At 50.0% G+C, this 14,841-nt stretch overlaps 1 protein-coding gene across 5 annotated transcripts in view; it reads right to left on the bottom strand.

The window, feature by feature from the left end:
* Positions 1-14,841, bottom strand: part of ASTN2 (astrotactin 2) — a 325,746-nt gene that overhangs the window by 238,358 nt on the left and 72,547 nt on the right. For all 5 annotated transcript variants that reach the window (XM_017829237.1, XM_017829236.1, XM_017829239.1 and 2 more), the window contains exon 3: positions 4,434-4,818. In XM_017829237.1, the coding sequence (XP_017684726.1) occupies positions 4,434-4,818 (385 nt within the window). The remainder of the gene's footprint in view (positions 1-4,433; positions 4,819-14,841) is intronic.

Here is a 14,841-nt window from a genome sequence, read left to right as displayed (position 1 = left end):
CCTCCAAGATACTGCAGAGCTCATGTATTTGCAATGAATAGCAACTCTAGGGCACAGCTTAAACTATCCACACTCCTCTTCCACATCTCAGCCCCCAAAGTGTCCCTTTCCCCAGTCCCGACATCACGTCCTCCAGCCGGAGTGCTGCCTTACCTCTTCCCAGAGGAGTCTCTGCTGGAAGGTCAAAATGCTGACTGAGGTTTGACCACCAGAACAGCTGCTCCAGAGCTGGTGGGGGGCATAGGAAGCTCCCTCTCCTCACCACAAGGGTCCTTCCCCTGCCTTTTGCTCTTATCTCAAGCCTAAGCCATTTGTCTCCCCTCCCTAACTCCCTTCTCCTGCAGTTCTCCTGGACTGTATCACCCACAGCAGTTTGGCTGGAAGGCTGGTAGGACCACAACCCCTTCAGTTCTCAATGTTTCCTCATGCTGCCCTGCCTGCTCTCTCCAGCTCCCCTCTCCAACCCACAGATGAGGACTAGACCATTAAATGGCATGACCAGGGTTACAGAGCAGCCAGTGGTAGAGCGGAGCTGGATCTACATCTCCAGGTGCGCTCTAGGTGCCAGACTATCTTTCAGGAATGCTCTAAAGCATCTCACTACCACTACAGAGAAAAGCATCCATGGATTAAGTAAGAGAAACTTCAGAGGTTTACCTGAGCTAACATAGCAGGCAAGAAAGTCCAGGAGACAGGAAATCAAGATGACTGCACAGCCACACCTTTGATATGCCCATGGCATTAATCATCGGAAGCACCAGTAATAAGTCCTGTCTCCTGTCTAGACTTGGAGGCCAGACTGCAGAGCCTGTGAAGCCAGCACAAAGGCCTGCTTGAAAAGTTCTTTTTTTGAACATGAAAGAAACCGGGAAATAAAGATGGGTCCTTTGTTGCAGGACTGGAATTGCAAATACTCGATTTTCAAGTCTGACATCTAATTTCTCCTCAGTTTTCAACCAGGCAGAAGTTCTGCTTCTCACTGGTCCTTAGGAGATCTGGTTTGGCAAAATCTTCTCGTTGTGGAACTTGTGGATAATCCCATATTCAGGTTTGCTGGACTTTGCCTTCACTTACTAACTCCATCTCTGTGCACCCAGTACATCCCAGGGGAGATGCAGTGATGGACTGGGGGCCAAAGCCCCTCAAATACCACGTGATGGACAGAAAAACAGGGCTCCTGCTGCCATAGGATAAAGCCATGTGGGTAAGGATGAGAGCCAGGTGTGTTGAAAAAGAAAAGCAAGTGAGGAATTCTCAAAGGGATGGAGCTTGAGGCCATCTGTTCGGGAAAGGCAGGAGAGCAGAAATCATCAGGAACATGGACTAGAAACTAAACTACCCAGTGAAGTGAGCACAGAAACAGTGAGGACAGTGGCATCACCTGCATGAATTTACCCAAATCCCTATATTGCTGAATGCTGTGTACACACAGGGGCTGAGTTTGGACATGGGGGTCTCCCCAGAAAAAACCAAGACTCCAGAAACTACACCCCACACCAGCAGACCCCACTTGGCACCACACACACCCGGGGTACACAACCCTCTGGAGACCTTCTGATTGGCAGAGAGAACCCAAACCCACGAGGAGACAACACAGCCCCCTCACCACCCCAGCTCAAGGGATCCTTCTGTACAATTAGGACAGCCTGGCTATTGCCTCCGGCCTCACTCCATTTCATTTTATTATTAATAAAAAACAGAAAAAGGACTACTTTTCTACTTTTCTTCTTAAACTGCCTCGGATTTTTCTTCTGTCTAAATTCATCTGGGCTCTGTGCAATGTCACCAGGTCAGCTTGTGCCCCTGCTGCAATTCTAATTTTGCCAGCTTTCCATTTTCTAGGCAGTTGGGAGATTTTTCTTTCTTTCCTTCTTTTTTTTTTTTTTCCCCCAAGTCAAAAATGATTTTGCATAACAGTAATAATGTTAATGGCCCTGCACAGCACATCCAGATTACAACTGCAGCTAGGGAGAAATAAACATCTCATCTTTGCCCTGCTGTTTATCTCCCCACAGCAGAGCCTGGTATCAGGTCAGAACCTGTAATTTCATTAACTTTATCACTCAGACGCGCTTGTTGCTAGATGTCATTATTCAGCACATCACTCCCGTGTTTTGTTTGTATTGGGATTCACTTCAGATGCTCTGGCACCAGGCAGGAGCATCCCTCCCATCTGCATCGCTGCCTGAGCACTGCCTGAGCTGGGAAGGAAAGTTTGGCTCGCCGAGCCGTGATCTGCAAAATATTTGTGCTGCTCAACCCCCGAGCAGGGACTTCTCTCTCATTTTGCAGGGCTGCATGTCACAGAGTCATCCAGTGCAATCCCCTGCCTGATTCCCTGACCAGATACATCCAGAAGTGGGGAATTAAAAAAAAATAAAACCCACACTCTTCCTCATGGAAAGGATAATTGAGTCAACATCTGTGGAGTGTGGGATGCATGAACCACCAGGAAGGGAAGGTGCCCGCTCTTGGCACGACCTGGCACCCTGTGAATCAATCAGTGCCTAACACAGGGGGGAAGCTGCAGCACAGGCAGGTGGAGGGTGAGCAGAAATGCTCCATCTTCATTGGATTTGCCATCCTTGGTAATTAATGCTGGGAAGTGACACTTGAAAGAGCCTCTGGTGACAGCCCCGGCGATGATACCGTTTGGAGCCCGCTGACAACTCCCAGCTGATGCCTTATCACAATGCAACACAGCAAGAACAGCAAGGAGAGCTTCTCCCGTGGGAGCTGATGGGCTCCCTGGGATGCAGGCACAGCTCCTCACCCGTCCCCAGTGATCACACCAAAACCTGACAGCTCCAGATGGGCACTGGAAAAAGGCTGACCCTATCCTCGCACTGCAGCCATGTTCCAGCTGCATTTCCCTTAATGCATCTATCTTCAATCCAGCTTTAAAGCCATGCCTGAGCAGAACTGGTTTCCAGCCCTTGGGGCTCTCCAGGAACATGATGCCTGCTCACACCAACTGCAGTTTCTCCACTCCACCTGCCAAATCCCTCTGGAAATCCATCTGCAGCTGCTGCTCATAGGTGAGTCAAAGCTGAGTGGGTGTGGCACGTCCGACGCCTCCCAAATCACCACGTTTCCCACACTTGTGCAAACCAAGTCAGAGTGGAAAGCCCACAGCACATATATTTATATTTCTAGTCTAGAAACTCTTGATCTGAACTACAGCCACCTCATCCTTGGCAATCCAGGCTCTAACCAGCCTCAGCAGAGAGGAGTAACTAAGCGCCTACCATAGCTCGGCTCCTTGAGCAGAGCCTCATCCAAGAGGGAAAAGTGCCCATCTGGGAGGAAACATACAGTGAACTGGAAGAGTTTGGAAGGATCAGAGTAGGCAAGGCACAAAATCACGAGCAGAGCTGGTAGGAGCATTTGTGAACACCTTTCCCAGCCCAGGTAGCCTTGGCCCTGCAGGCAGCTTGCAGCCCTGGCTTGGGGACCTGTGCAAGATCTTTATTGACAATTCTTGAAGCCCTCAGATAGTCTTAATATTCTGCTCTAGATCTTGTTTGCTATTATGTTTTGAAGAGTACTGAAATGCAGTTACTGCTGTCTTCCCCACTCACACAACTCTAAATAATTTATAGAAAAGCAAAACAAAGAAGATAATACAAACAAATAAAGAAGGTAGCTCAGTTACAATATATGAAGGCTTTCATTTGTTCATTCTTACTGAGTAGAGGGCTGATAAAACATCTCTTAACCCCATGGGCTGCTAACAGCCAGCTGTACCCCAAGGGATGCCAACAGAGGTGCTCAGAGCAGCACTCAAGGATGGCAGATTGACCCCCTGGGCACCTCTGAATCTGTTTAAGCAACAATAACAATCACCATCATCATAACCTTGTTTAAAAGCAAAAGAGTAAAGGGCACTTTAAGGGTGGAAGAAACACAACCTCAGCCACCGCTTCTGACCATCACGAGGGCAGGGAGCTGCTTTCCAGACACAATGTGTCATCTAGGCTCTCCCTGGTTCTGTTGCTCAGAGCCACAGTCTGCTCCACAGAGCCAAAAAGAACACTGGTCCCCATCCCTGCCACCCTGGGTGCTCCAACAGGGCCACACAGTCCTTATTGGAAGCCCACACGAAAAGGATGGTTCAGCATCACCCCAAGATCCTTTCCCTGTACAGAGCAAGCCAGTGCATCCCACATCCCTTCCTCTCTCCTGCTGGAGTCACTCACGGCACTAACAATCAGCACTAATGTGCTTTGCTTTTGTTTATTCAAATGCATTTTGCTGTGCATTGCAGGTGAACAATATTAAATGGCTTATAATAACATTTCAATAAGCAGAGGTGGGTGTAGAGGCTTCTGAGAGGCAGACTTTAAAAATGCGGGCGATCAAGTGTGCATTAGCAGGAACACTCTGGGGAACGCGCTGCTCCCCAGGAGAGGAGAGAGGGAAAAGCCACCAACCTTTCTTTTCGTAGTCGGGTTTCTCCTCCCCGCCCCGACCCAGGCTCTCCAGTGTCCGTGTCACTTGGCTGCCAAACTCGTCCTCCCTGGTGCTGGGCTCTGCCTGCCGCGGGGTCTCCTCCTCCTCCTCGTCCTCGTAGTCGTCCAGGATGGGGGTCTCTCGGATGGGCACCCCGATGACGGAGTTGTGGGCCTGGAGGCGCGAGTTGCGGAAGCTCTCGCGGGCCTGGGGGCCCAGCAGCACCGAGGGGATGTAGTGGATCTCGTGGGTGGCCTCGGTGCTGGCGCTCTTCTGCGGGATGCGGCGGCGCTTGTGCCAGCGCCGCTGGGCGTACAGGGCCACCATGAACACCAGGAGGAGCAGGAGCAGCGCGATCAGCCCGCCCTGCAAGAGGAGAGAAAAGGGCACAGGGTCAGGAGATGCACGGGGTGCAGGGACGGGTGATGAGATGCTGCAGTGTCCACAGAATCATGGAATGGTTGGGTTGGAAGAGACCTTAAAGCTCATCTCGTTCCAAACCCACACCATGGGCAGGGACACCTTCCACTATCCCAGGTTGCTCCAATTCTGGTCCAACCTGGCCTTGAACACTTCCAGGAATGGGACAGCCACAGTTTCTCTGGGCAACCTGTTGCAGTGCTTCACCACTCTGAGTAAACTCTCAGAGCACACTTCCACCAACACAGGTGGGTTCATGAAGCAGCCACCTGTGGGGTCGGAGGTCAAGTGGAGCAGGATGCCAGAGGTGGCCTTTAGCTGGGGACAGCACAGCAACACCCCCAGCTCAGCTCTGCCCATTCTCCCAGGAACTTCATTCCTTCCATGCACTCCTTGGGACCCCCAGTTCCCCTACACATGGGGAGATGGGGAAGGAGACAATCACATCCAGCCACTTAGAAGAAAAAAAATTCATTGGAACAACCCAGCCAAACACAGGAGCAGTAAAGCCTCAGCAGAGACACACATTTTATAAAAATGATGGTGCAACAAATGGCCCCACGGAGGCATCACTCCCCAGGGTATGGTTAACCCAGCTCCCTCATTTCTGATCTGATTTCCCTCTGGGTTCCAGACTTCAACTGCTGACCTGGGGGTACAGCTCAAGGTATTCCAGACCAAGACCTTCTCTGTTAAGCCATCCTCTTTCCCCTCCTCCTTTATTCACCACAGCTCTCAACTACATTAACATTAAAAAAAAAAAAAATACCCACCCTACAAATATATATATGTATTTGTTCAGGGAAGTGGCATCTCCTCTCAAGGGATCTGGGCTAGGAAGTACCAAAGGGAGCCAGCCCTGCCTCTGGTTGCTCTGGAGGTTAAATTGAACCCTGCACACGCAGGAGCTGTGCCTGTGCCAGCTTCCAGCCTCTTAATCTCCGCAGCATCGGAGCAATTTTATCCCGGGGCAGACAAGCAAGGCAGGGCATGTAAATCAGGAGCAGCACGAGTGACTAGGGCTTTGCAGAGCGACAGGCAGGGCAGGGCAGGCGTTCCTTTGGCACTGGGAATGCCACAGCCCAGAGCTCCACCGAGCGCAACAGCAAAGAGGAGGCGTGAAAATATTCCCTCTGTGTTCGATGCGAAGCACCAGACTGCACCCGGAGCGCTGCTCTGACTCCTAAACAGGATCAGCTGTGAAGAGGTTGCACTGAAAACTGCAGCTCACAGGATGAGTTTGATGGGGAGAGGCCTCGGGAGCTGGAGCAGAGGAGAGACACTTCCCTGCATCACCCCAGCACCACGACCTGCCACAGAGGAGAGCTCAGTCCAACATACCCCACATCAAGACCCCTTTCTCTCCCCCATAATTGTCACTAACAGAAGCAAGGCTCAGGGATTCAGGACACTGCTCAGCTTGGACTCCCAAATTTGGGTGACACACACCTTTGGGAAAGGTATTTTAGTGTCCAGGAGCTGTCCAGGATCATCTCTGTGGGGGAGAACAGCAGGGCTTGATGAGCAGCCCAGGTTTATACCCTGAAGCACCAGCGCACTTCCAAGAACAGTGGGATGAGATGAGGACTCATCATAGCCTTCCATGCTCAGAAGCAAGAACCTGCATGAACACCTCAGCCTGGGAGAGAAGACACATTTCCTTGGGTCTGCACAGTGCCTGATGATGCACTGCCACTACAAAGTGACTGCAGAGCAGGGCAGAGCACTCTGCACCCATAAGCACCCACCCTCCATGGAAAACTACAACTGGAGACAACCCAGATACTTGGAAAAGGTCAAGAAGACTAAGAAAGTCTTACAGGAGGAGCAGCTGTGCCAGCTAGACCCAGAGAAGGGGTCTGGGCACCCGTGGCAGGGCTGGGGGCTGTGAACCAGCCTGGCTGGGCTCACCTTGTGTCTGCCCCTGGGAAACCACTCAGAGCAGAAAAACCTCTCAGCATATTAAATTAAAGATCTCTCTGTTTGGGAGAAACTACAAAAAAGCATAAAGGCACAGAGGTTACCAGTGCACCGTTCCCCCTCCAATTCAAGAACAACAGGGAAGGGCTCCCAGCTCAGCCTGCCTGCAGCTCCCACATCCTTTGGGGATGAGCCACAGATCTCTGCTGTGCCAGCCAGCAAGACAACAGCCCCCCTCTGCCTGGGAAAGGCTGTGGGTGCCCGTGCCAGCCCCTCGGATGAGGGCCACGGGCTCATCACAGGCAGCTCACTTTCAACGTGCTCCTTTCGTCCCCAACCCTCCACCAGCAGCTGCTTGTTTAACCACGCCACACACGCTGGGAGAGCTTCCCAGGGAAAAGGGAGGGGGAAAAAAAAAAAAAAAGAAAAAAAAGAGTCAAACTTAGGAGGCATTGAAGCCAGCCTCATTTTAATCTATTTTTCATGTTAAATTATCCAACTGAGGGAGCGGTAGAGAGAAAGGGGAAAGAAGGGATAATATGAGAAATGTTTTATTTGACAATGTGTCATTCGGAAACTGATTATTTCTGTCTCCAAGCTTTTTAATATTCCCAAACAATGGCCGAGCCGCGCGGGGATTTGGTATTCTAAGGCTGGATTTATAATACTCTGTTCTGCAGCGATAAGAACATGGGCCTTTAATCCTCTGAGCTGTGAACATGCATATTCTCCCACGTAATGTCCTTCCCACTGCGCTCCTGCCTGCCCCGGGCCGGCCAGGCAGGAGCCACCGGCACCAGAGAGTTGCTGAGACCCACATAATGGATGGGGAAGAAGAGGTCTGGTGGGGACAACCCACATGTGTGAAGAACTGCAGGGCTTGTGGCACCACAGCAAACCTCGGCTGAAGCTGGAGAGCAGCAAGGCTGGGGCTCAGGTGAAGCACAGAAGGAAAACCAACGGGAGAGGCCACTTTGAAGCCCAAGAGATTGGGCCCTCACATAAATTATGAAGGCTGCCAAGCTGCTGGATTGGAGGGCTATTACTCTTTGGGCATCTGTCCAAGATGCTGAGCAATTTGTGAGCAGCAAGAGGACGCATGTGCTGCTTCAAACACAACCACCACCCTGCCCTACCAAAGCAGTGAGAGACAAAAGAGCCCCACTGCTCCTCTGAGGTCTGGACAAACCTCCTTGCATCAGGCTCTGACCTTTCCAGCTCTGCCTGGTCAATTCTGCTCCCCATAGTGGGGGGATGTGGCATGGTCCTCCTAGGAGCCCTCCAGCTTTGTAGTCACACTGAACACAACCCAGTCATTCAGAAAGCAAGCCCTGATTGTCTTCCAGCCACCACCCGAAAGGGCTGAAGTCACAGAAGGTCCCAGGTTGGAGGAGAACACGATTTGGGCTGGGCAGACCTCTTACACCACAGCATCCCTTCCACAGGTCAAAGCAAAACTGGTGCTGAACAGCTCAGCACTCAGCCTGTGCTACCCTGAGCCCCTTCTGTTGCTTCCTCCAAACACCGACACGAGGTTGTGTCCTGGGGGGCAAAAATATCCCTATTTCTTTCCTAACATGAAGCCACTATTGCTCCTGCACAGCATCCAAAGCCATTTATTGTCCCACATTGCGCTGGCAATGAGCCCCCATTGCTACTGACCTGCTGCTGGGTGAAACAGGGCTCTCATAGCCCCGGGCCAGCACTCCAAGGACAGTGCCCTGGGACAGCACAAGGACCCCCCATCACATCCTGCATCTGGACTGGGGGCTGAGTGAGCCCCCAGTGCTGGAGCAGCACATCCCCCCTGTCGTCCCAGCAGATGAACCACGGTGAGCAGTCAGGTATCAGCAGTAACTACACAACCCTAGGGGCTCTTCACACTGTGTACTTTTCCTTTCTTTCCTTTTTGGCTGTGAAGGTAATTAAACACTAGGACATTTACCAAGGGGTGTAGTGGATTATCCATCACTGTCATTTTTTTTTTTAATTATTTTTTTTTTAAAATCAAGCCTGGATGCTTTTCGAAAAGTTGTGCTGTATTTCAAATGAGAAATAAAAGCTTCAGGGCATTCTTGCACCCTGTGTGGCTCTGAGGGCAGAGCAGATGACCCCAGGGTCCCTTCTTGAAATTCCACTCACCCCAGTTTTAGCTTTCCCACATTTCAGCTCCACAGCATCCTACCTATCTCTCAAGCATTTCATCCCATGCCAGATAATGCAGACACACAAAGCACCACCAAACCCTGCATGCAAGGAGAGGTCAGGCACAGCCACCTTATGGCACACCAAGGGGGGGGCATACCATCAGCAGGGACCAACCCCCAGACCCAAACTGGGACAAGGGGCAGGACAGGACCCAGTAGGCTCAGGACACAAACCTCTCCTGGCTGGTCACTGCCAGTGCTGAAGGCTATCAGCAGCACTCAATGAGCAGGTGTAGAAAACACCTGTATTGGGCTTTAGCTACACAGTAATTTGAGCTGATGGATTTCTAATTAATTTAACCTAAACCAATGGCCAACGGTAGCACAGAGACCCTATAAATGCCATTTCAGCAGGCAGAGGCTTGCTCCTGAGCATAGACCCTCCAGAGCCATGCCCCAGCAAACCACACCCAGGAACAGAGCTGGGATCATTTGTATCAGCCAGGAGAGCAGTGTCTAACAGGCAATCAATCCATCAACTTTCTCAGCTACAGTCTGACCTGGAGAAGACACCCATGGGTGCCCAGACTGGACACCCATGGCAGCCCCAGACCTCACCATCCTCTCCCTCCCAGCTCTGCCAGCAGGTCCAGGCCAGGACCCCCATACCCAGACCCCAACCAAACTGCATTTGGGATGACTTTGGAAGTACAGTATCCCATTTAACATGTTGGGTTGCACAGCATCTGCTTCTTCCCATTCCACTTCAAACCTTGCACCATACCAGCTTCCCCCCAGGGCTCCTGTGCCTTATTGCTCTTTCTCTCTTTGCTGCACCTCTCATTTAAATATTCCTTCTGCAAATCTTAATTAACATACTCTTTGCAACTTCTTTCCAATGATTAATGATGAAAGATAAGGCTGATCTCTGCAGTCATCTCAGTCTTCCCTCTCCTGAGCGCTGCTGTTTATCCTGACCTTCCCTGCATCCTGCCACTGCCTCGTCCTCCCAGGACACAAGATATACCTGGACATGGTCCCTCCAGCTTTAGAGAAAGAGCAGAGCTGGGGAAAGGGTGCTACATTGCGCTCTTCCTCAGAGCAGGGACAACACCAGCTTCCCCCTGTAATGGGGGAGTTTTGGTTATTTCCTGCAAAATCAAGGTTTCCACAACCACAGAACCTCTGCCTGCCCCTCCATCCTCCCCCTCTCCTGTCTGTACACACTGATCCATCACAACCAAGTCTAAAAAGGCAGAAAACATCCCAGAAATACCAGCATCCCTTCAGCCTTATGATAAGAGGAGACAGGCAGAGGAAAGAAGCTCCAAACACCCCATCCACTGAGGCACACTGCATGTGAGGGCAGGGAGGAGTAATCAGAACCAACAAAAGGCAGGCAAGGAGGGAGAGGACAGGAGAGAAACAGGGCTTTGGGAACAGGCTTGATAAGCAGCAGTCACATCTCCTACAAGAGGAAAGCAGGGCTCATGGAGAGAAACAAAGGAAAAGCACCTGGAGTTCAGGAAGGCATTGGATCCCATCTCAGGAGATGCTCCTGTGGGCACTGACCTGACCACGCCTGCTCAATCCTCACAGGGCTCTGCCAGCAGAAGGGATGTGACAATGTAAACCAGGGATGGAAAAATGCTTACCCTCTTCCTGCATGGATGGCATGAGAAGTTGGGAGCCTGACTTGGAGCGAGGATCATTCAAGAAGCAGCACAATGGCAGAAAGCACAACGCTGCCAAGAGAGCTGGGACAACCACTGGAGATCACCTGCCCAAAACATGGAGCAGTGCTGGCACACCTCGGGGACACGGGGGTCCTGCCAACTGCCCTTCCTAAGAGCAGGCAGCTTGTCTGGAGGACACAGTGCCCACCCCTGTCCTTCTGACAGCCTGTACCCCCACACACCTCAGGGTCAGGGATGAGCCCACGGCCAGGTGAGCACCAGGCAGGGAAACTGAGGCAGGGGGTGGAGATGGGACCAAGGACAGACAGGCAGGCAGCATGAAGGCTAGGGAGGAAGAGACAAACACCAGGGTTAAAATATATACATATATATTCTCCAAAGAGATCTGGATCCAGTCCTGCTCTCCAAACCACTCAACCCCACCTCTCTCCACAAGAGACAGTGACGATACAGGGAGAATCTACTAAAAAATACAACATTTTCTCACTGTAGGCTTCAAATCCCCATTCAAGCACCGCTTCACCAAGGTGCTTAACCACACACTTAACTTTCAATATGTGTTTAATTCCCATTACAGTCCACGAGCCCATAGCACACGCCTCAGCGCTTTGCTGAGCAGGGATGGCTCCCTGAATTGCCCAAAGAGTACTTTATTACATCTTTTTTCCCCTCTTTCCATGGCTCACAACATCGCTGAGCTCCAGAGATGATGGGACACTTCTTCTGGTGGTGTTGTTATCACAACTGTGCCACCTGGCCCTGCCCAGAGGTGACAGCACCCGTGAACCACCCTCTCTGAATGGCTTTGTAGTGGTGCAAGGAATGTGGGATGAGGTCCAAGGGTTTAAGAGGAAGGATTCCTGCAGGATTGCTCCATCCAGCCCATGCAGATCCTCCTGCCATGCCAGATATACACACAGGGGGCATAAATTTAATAGCATATACAGTCCTGTAAAGTATAACACACGCACAAGCAATGAGAGTTACAGTTGCTGTGGGAACCATAACTTTAAAACCTGACTCTTCCACGTTAAAAAAAAAATAATAAAATAAAAATATATCAAGTCTGACAAAAAGTCACATTTCCATATAATTTTATTTTTTTTTAACCATGCTCAATTTTGTTTTGCTGTTTCATCCAAGAAGGGAAACAAAGGAAGGAGTGAACCTGCCAATCAGCCTTTCTGTGCTGCTCAGACATGCGATGTGATGTTCCAGTAAATGTTTATTTGAAAGGTCTCCCAGGCACTGGCTGTATGCAAGCACCAAAACACACAACCCTCAATCACAGCCAACATGCCTGCGTATCCCAAGCTGCACGTCTTGCTAGCATAACAATTCAAAATGACTCCTAATCCATTTTTATGATGTAGAAAAAAGGCATTTATTTGTAGCGAGCTGAAAGAGGAGGGCTAGAGGTGATTTTTATTAAGCACCTGATTGCTGGCTCTTTTTAAAGCCCGGGCGCAGATTGCATAAATTGTGATTTTAATGCCTGCTAAACGGTTCACCTGAATGGGCTGACCTGCTAACCCGGAGCTCGCCCTCAGAGAGGGAAGATTTTAAAATTCATAAGGTCTCCTGTCCTCATGCTCATGTTTCCCTAATGTGGGCAGCCTGCAAGCGTGAAGCTGAGACTAAAACAACAGCTTTTTTTTTTTTTTTTCCCCAAGAAGTTTGTTACTGAGCCCCATCCCTCCTCCCCTCTGAGCCAACCTGCACGTGTTCATCCTGCTCGGCTCAGTGACACGCAGGACCTGAAATGCATGCCAGCTGCATTCCAAAGGGGAGGAAAATTCATTGGAATTAAGAGCAACCAACCTGACTTTCCAACAAAAGAGGCCACCTCATCCCCAGACTCTCTCTCCCAGCACAGCGAGGTCTCACGAGCCAGACCTGCCATGAACTGCAGGCAAAGAGTGCCCAGGGCTGTGCCAACACACAAAGCACTCTCCAATTAAACACAGGGCTAAAGGAAGGTCCCTCAAACCAGCCAGCAGAGATCCAGACCCACACAGGGTATCTCTCTGCACTGTCCTAAGCACAGAGTCACGAATGGCTTCTGCCCAAGCTGGTACCTCCAGAAAGAAAAACCCCACAGAATATTCACTTCAGCATCTGACAGAGAAGTCAACTGGTGAGGTCAGATCGACCTCACGGGCAGAGCAGCACAGGGTTATCACAGTAAAAGGTGTGTGGAAGTGGCACGATGAGGGAGGGATGCAGCTCAACTCTCAAATTTAAAAAAAAAAAAAGGAGGGGGAGGGGATAAAACTCAAATAAGCTGCACATCTTTTAGGAGCCTTTGCCTCAGGTTGCTTCCAAACCTCCTGAGTGAAAGCTCAGCATCTCTGATCGGTGTTCCCCCAAAAAAAAGAGTGCAGGTCACAGAATCACAGAACAGTTCGGGTGGGAAGGGACCTTAAAGCTCATCTCGTTCTAAACCCCTGCCAAGGGCAGGGACACCTTCCAATAGACCAGGTTGCTCAGAGCCCCATCCAGCCTGGCCTTGAACACTCCCAGGGATAGAAGGCACTTACCGTCGACCCTCCCAAAATCACAGCCACTGCAGGAGCCCTGACCGACCCCCAGCTCCCTCTCACCTCTTCCAAACAAAGCTTTAACAAATGCTATAAAGCAAGGTCTCAAATTAGGAGGATTATTACAACATCCACCAGCAGAGCATTTGCAATGAAGTGATGAAATATAATTAAAAGTAAAGAACACTTGTCAGATAAATGACAAACACGTACTGCTGTTGCAAAAGTACCTTTGCTTGTTTTTTTAATAATTGTGTTTATCCGCTTCCTCACTAATTTACAAAAAATGCAGTTAATTCTCAGTGGATCTCACAACCATTAGTGAGAATTAATGCTGCTCCCACTGTATATTCTGCATATATTAGAAAAAAAAATTAATCTAATAAGAGATGCACATCTCCGGGTGAGGGAACACGAACACAAGTCACATTGTGCCTCCAGCTCCCCAGCGAGGGAGAGGGACACGGTACAACACCCTCTCTGCTCAATTAACCAGCCCCTTTCTGAGAGTTGCCAGGCCTTGGCCAGTTGTCCAGAAAACGTGGCAAAGGTGATAAAATTCACCACAGCATTAAGGAATGGGAACTTCTTGGAGTAGCCCAACACCTCCAAGCCCCACTGACGGACCAGGTCTCCTCTGCACTGGTGTTGTGTTGCTGCTCTACCCAGGGTGAAGAGAAGTGAGAGACTGGAAAAGGGGTTTAGGGTTTATTTATGGACATCTCAAACAATTTCTGGAGCGAGGAGACAATGGGAAGGTGCTTTTGAGCATGCAGCAATGGAGGAAAATAATTCATTTTGTTGGTGGTTTATTGCTGAGCCCAGATCTGGCAGCTACTTTGGGAACAATCCAGCCTATTGTGTATAAAAAAACCCCATCCCAATTAATAACCCTGCCTAACCATGTTTAAAGTGCAAATATTTCAGCATAATGAACGTCTTTCTGAAAAGCAGCTACACAAACCACAGCTTTCCAGGGGGAGAGGAAGGGTATTCAAACACAGTATCAGGGAAAATGCTCCTACGTGGTATTTGGCATCTGAAGACACTTTGGAATTTTGGCATTGTAACTCACACTACAGGAGTTACACACCTCAGTCCCCCAATGCCCCGGAGAGGAGCCTCCACTAGTATCTGAGGCATCGCATACCAGAGGGAAAAACTGGAGGGAGAAAAACGCAAACAAACAGACAAAAAACCAAAACAAAGAAACAAACAAAACCCCAACAAAACCTAAAGTTTTATAAACTTGCATATATAATCCTATAAACAATTTGAGAAATACACTGCTCTCCCCCATGCATCACAGAGCAGGCAGATCCAAGACTTCGATTTAAGGAAAAGATCCAAGAGCTCAGCAACTCCACAAGCCTCCTCTCCCAAAACACCACAGCTATTCCCAGCAGGCTATTAAGAGCCCAGTTAAGTACAGCACTTAACCACACACTTAACTCCCATTAACTTCACTGGAACCTCGCACACAGATAAAATTTATCAGGTGTTTCAGGGCTTTCTCATCTCCCTGCCAAGAACAGAATTCCCTTACCCAGCTCTCCATGGGATGCCTCCGAACCACCTCAGGGCTCTGCACAGTGGAAAAGCAAAACCCACGGGGACGGGTTTTCCTGCTGGAGAGCTCCCACACTCATTGCTTTACAAATCCAT

Source organism: Lepidothrix coronata, unplaced genomic scaffold, assembly GCF_001604755.1.
Source record: "Lepidothrix coronata isolate B3197 unplaced genomic scaffold, Lepidothrix_coronata-1.0 Scaffold160, whole genome shotgun sequence".
Taxonomy (NCBI): Eukaryota; Metazoa; Chordata; class Aves; order Passeriformes; family Pipridae; genus Lepidothrix; species Lepidothrix coronata.
The sequence above is the reverse complement of the archived record's forward strand: the minus strand, read 5'-3'. Positions and strand labels throughout refer to the sequence as shown.